This window comes from Echinops telfairi, unplaced genomic scaffold (assembly GCF_000313985.2).
Source record: "Echinops telfairi isolate 266 unplaced genomic scaffold, ASM31398v2 ScPeMD7_7420;HRSCAF=8458, whole genome shotgun sequence".
Classification (NCBI taxonomy): Eukaryota; Metazoa; Chordata; class Mammalia; order Afrosoricida; family Tenrecidae; genus Echinops; species Echinops telfairi.
The window spans coordinates 53,329,851-53,339,359 of NW_022111320.1; the positions used below are offsets into that span (position 1 = coordinate 53,329,851).

Below are 9,509 nucleotides of genomic sequence, written 5' to 3' on the forward strand. Positions count from 1 at the left end.
AAAAAAAGGTGATTTATGCATTTTGTAGAGTATAAATTTGCCTGTATCACACACAAAAAATGGCTTCAAAAGGTTCATGGAAAACGTGAATTAAAAGATAATGGGATTTAAAAAAAAGATAATGGGATTATCCACAAAAGCTCCTTTGTACATGGATTTCCCTTAATTCCTTAACAACTGACAAGACTGACTAGTCTGTCTGCTCTGTGCCAACATGGATGGAAGTAGCACGGCCTCTGTGATACACCTGGTTTCTGCAAAAAGCACAGGCTCTGACCTGTCACCTGGGCAAATGCACTGACGCTATGAAATGAAGACAGAGATCGCATGCCCGGATGGGGTTATTACGTAGTTCAAGTGATACAGTCTATGTTAGGACATACAAATATGTCTGACTATTGGAAAACAACCTAATAAACACTAAGGCAAAAGGAGAGCATGAGAGAGAGAGAGAGAAATGGAACGGAAATTGAAGAAAATAACTCTGGTCATTCTTTACGAAGGTCCCTGGAGTGACAGCCTTGTTGGGCTCACACAATATTTACATAAAGACTGGAGACAAGCACCAAGTAATTACAGAGAGAGGCCCTTGGGGACATGGCAACTCCAAGTTACGGTACATGTTGACTTTCACTGACATTCCTGTTTTCTGTTAAAATGAGCATTTCTAAGATTCCTGGACATAACATCATAGTTTATCCTGAGCATGCTTTGAGGAGGTATATGTATATATAAAAAGATGACAGGCGTCACATGTACTTACTATGTACATATGTAGCAACTACACTTACTGTTTCATTCATGTTTGCATCTTATTGAATTTGGAACATAGAGTGAGAGTAGAATCTGTATTTTTTGCCAGTTTTCCAATTATCATTAGATTCCGTTACTTCCCTGATGAGCTAAAATACGACTTCTATCCCCTATTCAAGAATCATTTACTTTTGGACTCAATCATGAAAGATCTTCTTTCCTGAGCTAATATGTTGGTTTTTAAAAAATTTTTTTAAATGACAAAGCTCTCATTACTTTAAAACTCTTATCTACTTATTGTCACGTTTATTCTCTCATAAGAGCAGGAAAAAGTTGTCAAGTTTGAAAAATAACTTGTTCAAGCCTTTAATGTCTTTCCATAGACTGTTTTCTTCCTATAGGTTTTCTTCCTATATGTTCCTCACTGAGGTGACATATTAACATATTTTGTTGATAACATGAATTCGGTATTTTCTTCCAAAGGCTTTTCTAAAAATGGCATTTCTATGATTCCTGCTAAAGTGTGCTTACACCTTCAAAACTATCTACACAAAAATGGTAGTGATTTGTTGAATGAACTGTTTCCCAAAACTTTTCAGTTATCTTTCTCCCTCTCATTATTTGGAAAATAATCTCATACCTTCATTAGCAATATTTTTGTTATTTGTTTGCCTAACTGCACTGGCTATAGTGTTCAGAAAAATACTATTAGGTAACTAACTAGATACAAAGAAAATAAATAGGAAAAAAATAATTAGACACAGCAAGCACCTTGGTTCTGGGTATAACTTTAAAGGGGCAATCTGTCTGACAGGCTTTACGTTTGAGAGAATTATCATCTTGCAGGGTAACACTGAGAACATAACCACCTAAACATTCAAAATGCTCAAGGCAGGTACTGAACTTTGACACCAAGTAACTTTTCCTTTTACCTATCAATATCGTGGAAAGCAGTTGTAACAACCACACTTAACCCCAATGGAGCTCTTTAACAACGTGGTAACCTCTGTAACTGGTGACCCGATTGTCACTGATCTCTAAAATTGCTCATGAGTATAGCCCCGTTCTATTTTTGTAAGGTCCCATGTTCCCTAAGGGCGTAACACCATCTGCCTTTGTATCTAAGACCCCTTTTCCATACAGTGTGATGCCACCTGCCCCTGTGCCTCCTTTATTCCAAAGTATAAGAACCTCCCTCTTACGCACTTGGGGTCGAGGGAGAGTTAGGCTCCACTGCCCCTTGACTGCCAGCCAACAAACGCTTACTAACCTTAATTAAAGTTGTGTGTGGGTTACTTTATCTAGTCCGGGTACAACACTATTTTAGACATTCGTTATTTTTGACCAAGCCTTTCTTTCCTAGAATTAATTCTCCTCTATTTTGGTCATATTGTTCTTTAAAAACTACGTTTGATTTCACTTACAAACATATTTTTACATCAGTGAGATTGAACTACAGTTTATGATTTCTTTCGTCCTGTTTGGAATCAAGATTATTTTGGTTTTGGAAAACGAACGGGGGAATTTTCTTTGTTCTTCATTTTCTGGCACAGTTTAAACATCATAGCTATAGGTCCATTACTTTGGAGTTAGCTCTTACGTGAGCTTTTCCAGTTTCTTCTTGGTTGCTGTCTATTTATGCATCCTATCTCTTCCTGATTTCCATTTTGGTAATATGTATTATCATAGAGAATTAGTCATTTTATTCAGGTTTCCAAATTTATTCGCAGAAACCTACTAGTTTCAAAACTGTTTCCACATTTTGTGTTTGAGGCTAGGCCTCATTATTTATTAAATGAACTATAAAAATAGTTGGTAGGTCAGCGATCTCATTGGAGGGATCACTCTCAGATTGGTGTTTTGCTCCCTGTTGCAATGCTGCAGCTGGTCTCTGGCTCCCAAGTTTCTCACTCCTAGCTTGGCAAAGGTTTCGTGTTGCTACTCTTTTTCTAACTGATTTTAAAATAATTTAGTTTTCTAGAATAGCTGTGTTGGGATGTGACATTCTCCAGTGTAGCTTTTGTGTACCTACCTTTTCCAAGTTAAAACTGTCTTCTGCTCGACTGTCCTCCGAGTTGTCCGTGTTCTTCTCATCATCCCCCTTGTCAGCGTTTGCAAACACGGAGGCTACTCGGACCACAGGCAGCGGCGTGTCCCGAGGGACGAACCTCACCGAGCTGACGGGCATGGTCCATAGTTTAATTTTCTTAAATGACTTGGTTTTGGCAGAATATCGTGATTCACACACAAAAACATCCTCATCTCGAAAGTTTTCGGGGCATAACTTAAAGTATTCCTAGGAGGACGTGAAAACAAAATGATCTTTTTTCAGTTATTTGGATTTTCTGAGATCAAAAAGCAAAAGTAAATCCTAGCCACCTTCCCAAGGAACCGTGTCATGCGCAGGCCTCCCTGGTAGCTAACAACACAAGGTGAATGGTCAGGTATCTAGAGTCTTTCCTGGCTGTCACATGGCCTTGTTATGCACACAAATCTTACCTTCTAAACAGAGTACTTTCATTCCGCTTTCTGAAAATCTGTGGTCAGCAGTCGGGTGCTTTAACCACTGTGCCACTAGGGCTCCTACATATATCCATATAGACACAGCTTTTAAAAAGTCACATTGATTTTACGCCAAAACAGATTTTTAAGACAGAATTCTAAACTTTGTCAATACTCCGTTTTGTGTTTCTATAATTTTACTCTTGGGGAATAAACGAGATTTTGGGAAAGTAGTAAGTTTCTTACCTTGACAAACATAACCACACATTTGCCTAGAATTTTACTAACGGGCACTTTATTATAATAGTCACTTTTAAAAACTTCTTTTTCTAGAAATTTTCGTGTAGCCAGATGGAATGTTTCATTTGGCCGATAAAACCAACAGCCATATAACCACTTCTCACCTTAAAGAGAGAGAGAAAACGCCCATCATCACAATGAACAGAAAGCACACACTCATTTCACGATGTGCTGACACTTAAGCCACGAACGAACTTACAGCAAGGCCTGAACGTAACAATGCGCTTTTTGGGCCATCGCTTTTAGTCTGAAATAATGAAATGCAACAAGGCCTAAAAACACTACTTTCCCTTTTATGTTCAACATATGAAGAAGGTAATGACACTTCTCTGCTCTGACTAGGACCCACCTAAAAGCTACGTACTCTGGCACAAGAATGCAGTCACACATTTCACCCTCTGGTGGAGGTCCCACACTCATCCCCATGACGCGCACAGACCGGGATTTCTTGTGTCACACTGCTTCCTGCTCGGGTTTCACAGACTCCTCCTGAATCTGCTCCCGTCCAGCACTCGAGGGGTGTTTCATGTTACCGGGATGCATTTCTTTTGGCTCAGCTTTGTCTCACTGCCTAGGTGGTGGGTGTCAAACTAAGTGGGACCCACTGGAGAACAGCTACTGCTGGCAGGAATGCTAGCTATCTTCCCAGCACCCCTGAGTGAAAGCTGTCCAAAGAGAAGTAAAACAGTGACATCTCCCTGCTCACCAGCAGCGTCTTCCCACAGCCTCTCGATACAGACTATGTGTGGCTGCAGGTTAGCTTCCGCAGGCTCCACGTAGACGTAATCTCCAACATGGTACATGCTGTTCTTAAAGCTGCAGTCCTGGCTGTACGTGCGATGCAGGCCCGACGGCCCTGCAGCAGCTGAGGGATCTTCACTCTTTTCAGCTTCTTAGGGAAAACACAGACAAAGGTGCTCACTAAAGGGGGGTTAAAAGCAGATGCAGGGCACAAGTATATTTAATTCTCTTTTGGACAGCCAGAGGCAGAACTCAGAAAAGAAGATCTTCACATTCTCAATAATCTATACCCAAATTGTCTTTTGAATTTCAGCTGCCTGACTATGTGGAATTGCTGAGGAGCCCTGGCTGCACAGGGGGCTCCAATGTCAGTATTCCTATTTCAGAAGTAGCTCGTCCTAATCCACGCACCAGCATGAGGAAGGAACTGACCTGTTTAAGATCTTCAACCACTTTTGGCATCAGAAAGTACCATATATACTTGAGTACAAGCCGACCCGATCATCAGCCAAGGCACCAAATTTTACCACAAAAACTGTAAATTAAAAATGTGCTGGAACAAAATAATAATAATTTATAAATTATCAAGGGTTCAGGGGGGAACGGGAAGGGGGGGAGAAAAATGAGCTGATACCAAGGACTCAAGTAGAAAGCAGGCGTTTTGAGAATGATGGCGGCAATATATGTATGAATGTGCTGGACACAATTGATGTATGTATGGATTGTGATAAGAGTTGTATGAGTCCCTAATAAAATGATTAAAAATAAATAAAAATGTGCTGAAAAAACTAAGCTTATATATGAGTATATATGTATCTGCCCATTTTCTAGCTGCCACAGTTTGAATAGTCATGAGCTCCTCTTCCATCTTTCCCCTTTTCTGTGAAGGTGATGGGTGTTTTGTTTATGCCTTTTATTTCAAAATCCTTTTTCTACGATCTAGAACTTTTTGGATAGAATAACAAGAGGCCTCTGTGTCTAATCTCCCATGTTTCACTGAAAGCCCTCTGACATATCAGCTTTTCGCTCTAACTTTGAGTGGGAGCATATTATATTTAATAATACACACACCAGACAAATACAGGGTCCTAGTTGTCCTCAACTTCCATTTGGTATTCTTAGAAACCATCTCTTAGGACTTAAAGACAGTCTGACACCCACAACTCTCTGACTGACATTCACAATAGCTACGGGATCAGTCATGGCTACAAAAACACAAACCCACCCCCGGGACCCCACGGCACTTGCTTTCACAGCCCTTCAAGGGAACCCTCCCTGTCACAGCGTCCACATCCTTAGGGCAAAGAACCAATTCTTACCCAAGTCCACCACCTAAGTCCCTGTGTAATGCTAGGAGCTGTCGTCGTCGAGTCAGTGCACGCAAAGGTGCTCCACACACCAGCAGCCTAAGGAAGCAGCAGCTCTAGCTTCGGGGCATAGACATCTTTCTCTGCTGTTGCAGAACTTCCGATACACATTAACAAAAAGAAGCGAGTAGAGAGGCCGATGTAGTGTAAGGTGTGAGAGCGTGTGTCACGAAACTAAGTACCCAGACCATCTACGAGGTTCAAAAGTTACTGTTAATTTGGATAGGCCAGTGTAGTCATATGATCTATTGTCAATCTGAGACTTACAAGTGAAGGGGCGGAGTTTGGCCCATCAATCAGGTCACAGCTTGATGACCTCTTTGGAAGCGCTGAGGAGGTAAATAGCTCGTTGGAGGTGGGACACTCGCTCACTCCCTGTGATACATTTCTCAGGAGAAGCCACAGGAAGCTACCATGATGCAGCCAGAGCCCTGGGAGCTGGAGGAGCCAAGTGGAGACCCCTACCAGCGCTGAGATGCTTACAATGCCACTGGATCCACAAGACTTCCCATCCACTGGCCTGTGTTCTTCCTGTATTCGGCGGTCGTTGCATGTGTTTCGTGAGTGTAGAGAGGACTTTATAGATTGGTATCAGACATATGGGCTAATATCGAACTTATGGACTTGATCTGGACTGGGCTGGGATGTTTTCTCAATATTCAATTGCTCTTGTATATAAAGCTCTTTCCTGAGACAAAGGGGAAATCGATCATATGGATCAACATATAACAGCCTCCCACCCCCACCAGAGAGATGAACAACAGAAAAGGGGGTGAAGGGAGACAGCGGACCATGTAAGATATGAAAATAATAATTTATAATTTATCAAGAGTTCATGAGGGAGGGAGGGACGGAGAGAGGGGGAGGGAGGGAAAAATGAGGAGCTGATATCAAGGGCTCAAGTACAAAGAAAAAGGTTTTGAAAATGATGACAGCAACATATGTACCAATGTGCTTGACAAAATGGATGTATGTATAGATTGTGTTAAGAGCTGGAAGAGCACCCAATAAAATGATTTAATAAAAAAAATAAAATAAAGCTCTTTCCTTAACATGTAGAAGTGTCTATGAATTTGCTTCTCTAGTCTACCCAGACTAACACAGCCAGAAATAACCCGATGGTGACAGCATATCTGAGACAGTGATATATGCCAGAAGGCTAAGCGCCCCACAGTAATTTAACGACAACTGGTGTGGAGCGGGTGCTGAGCAGCCCCACGTGTTCAAAGGTGGCCACGGCTGCCGGGAGCAATCCAGTGTTATGAGGCCTGGGGAAGGGTGAGGGCTGAGGCTCTCTTTCCCCAGCACATGTTCAACTGCGATAAAACTGGAATTTTTGGGGGGTGGAAAAAAAAAGCCCAATGGAACTTTCATCACTAAAGAGAAAAAGGCACTGCCAGGTCCTAAGCCTGTGAAAGACAGGTTCACTCTGTTGTTGTGCGGGAATGCTCAAGGGGATTTAAAGTGACGCCCACGTTAGTGTTCCATTTTGGAAATCCACAGATTTTGAAACAACAAAACGTAATGAAAAATAAGCTAACTTTATACACGGTCTTGTGTTTTGATATCCAATGTATTATGTTTATATGTTTTAGGGGATAGTTCTACAACCTAGATCTGTTAACATTGTGTTAAGCTCCTGGAAAAATGAATTTATAAATGCAATGTTTGGGCCTCAGAACCAATTACTTGGCTTTTCATTATTTCTTATGGCAAAAATGTCCAGTTCTCAAACCTTCTGGTGTTCAAACACAAATGTGGAATGAACTGAGCTTCGTAACATAGGTATCATTGTAGTTTTTTTGTTTTATCTTCCACTTTTCTTCTTTTACTACCTCTTTTCTGTTAAGGAAATATATTTCGGTCTATCACTTTTAGTCCTATGTTGCCATTGTTTGTGTTTCTTTTCTTATAAAATGTATTTTGTTGGTGAGAATATACACAGTGAAACATATCCTGACTTAATGATATCTACCTGTACAACTTGGAGCCATGGATTATTTGAGGAGATGTACAGTCAATCGCATTCTCTTTTGAGTTGTGCCTTTGTTAATACACGCCCACGGTCCCTAGGGTTCCTATCTAATCTTTTAAGTTGCTGTTATCTAACTTAGTCCCATATAGGTAATTCTTAAAAGAGCACAATGCTGAAGGTTGGATATTTCAAAATCAGATCAATTACCTACGGATCAGTTTCATGAAGACTTCAGGGAATGTTTCCAGTTGAAGGTTTGAAGGTGATTTCCAGGCAACGATTTTAGGGTTTATCCATTCTCCATGATTCCAGAAAGTCAAATCCACGAGAATCTGAAATTGTGCTCTACAATTTCCCCTATTTCATCAGGAAATTCTATCAAACTGTCCAGTAATGACAACCAAGATCCAGTTCACTAGTCTCAGTGCCTAGGAGATAGTCAGCCACACATTCTACACCCCCCTCGAGGTCCCGCCTGAGCTGCACAGAGAACAAATGCTGTGCCTTGGAGGACCATGAGACACCCTGCACTGCTCAACAGGAGGTAGAACAGAGGCACTAAACATGTGATTAGGTCAATTAACTGGGAAATTCCATGAAGTCATGACCCTAAACCTCCAAGTCAATCCCTTGAGCCTCAGCAACTGGTTCTTCTATTGAGTGGTTGTAGTAGATACACCAAATTCACTGCCATCGAGTTGATGGTGACTCATACTGACAGATATGTCCCTATAAGACAGAGTAGAATGCTCTTGTGAGTTTCCAAGACGGTTTATGGGAGTAGAAAGCCCAGTCTTTCTCCAGAGGAGCGGCTAGGTGGCTTCAAACTGCTGACCTTTCTGAACGGCTGACCTTTCAGACTGAAGTCCAGCTCCTAACTACTATGCCACCAGGGCTCCTCTGCGGCAGTAAGTATGTAAATCAGAAACATCCCTACTAAGATCCCAGTGCATCAATGCACATATTCGTTCCAAACAACGCATGCTTAAATGTGTCTCTGTGACCAGTAGACGAGTTCTCTGATGAATACAATCGTCTTAGTCTTGTTAGGGTGCCTTTAAAAAACCCTATGATACTTTTTGTACCATGGAAAAAAATAATTTGGGAGCAGGGCTGATACTAAAACAAACAAACAAAAACTAAAGAGGGCATCTTCCTAACACTGAAACTTTTCCACAAGTCCATGGGAACGCCGCCTCACACGCACCAACAGCAGTTTTAGAGGGAGCACACATCTGCAGGGGAGGCAGGGCAGAACTGCCCCAGTGAGCTTCTGAGATGGTAACTCTTTAGGAGAGCAGAGAGCCCCACCTGTCTCCCGGGAGTGGCTGGTGGTTTCAAACCGGGGGCTTTGTGGTTAGCAGTGCAACTCGTCAACACTAGGCCACCAGTTTCTCTGAAGGAAGGTTAGGAAGATCTTGGTGAGTCAAGAGAAGACAGTCAAGCTCGATGAACGAAGAAACTGTAGCTGACGCCCAAAAACCAGGTAGATGATCACAGACTTTACCACTGACGTGATAGCTACTGGCATTGGGAGTCCATGTTTCAAATTTTTCTATTTTAAGTTAAAGTTTCAGTCTCAGAAAGCTTTCAGCTCAAAGGGAGCCAACAGCTGCCTGAAGATTACGATCTTTCTAGCACTCTGTTAAGCAGGATTCAAGCTAATGAAGGCAATTTTATGGAACAATTTACAACCCAACATGAACCTTGGATTTCCCAATGTAATCCTGAGAAGAGGTCTAATCCAAAGGCCCAATCAGAACAGGGGCTTCCACAGGATCTGCTGAGCTAGTTAAATTTAAGGCAGAGCAGTCAGTTCAGAAGGTTCTGATGAGCGCTTTTTGGGGGAATTGCAAGGGGGTAAATCTTGA

At 41.7% G+C, this 9,509-nt stretch overlaps 1 protein-coding gene across 1 annotated transcript in view; it reads right to left on the reverse strand.

Moving 5' to 3' along the window:
* The window catches only part of PBRM1 (polybromo 1), a 78,642-nt gene that overhangs the window by 15,331 nt on the left and 53,802 nt on the right, over positions 1–9,509 (reverse strand). Inside the window, exons 19-21 of the mRNA XM_045297385.1 lie at positions 4,262–4,447; positions 3,502–3,659; positions 2,786–3,049 (exon numbers count right to left, since the gene is read on the reverse strand). Of these exons, the coding sequence (XP_045153320.1) occupies positions 2,786–3,049; positions 3,502–3,659; positions 4,262–4,447 (608 nt within the window). The remainder of the gene's footprint in view (positions 1–2,785; positions 3,050–3,501; positions 3,660–4,261; positions 4,448–9,509) is intronic.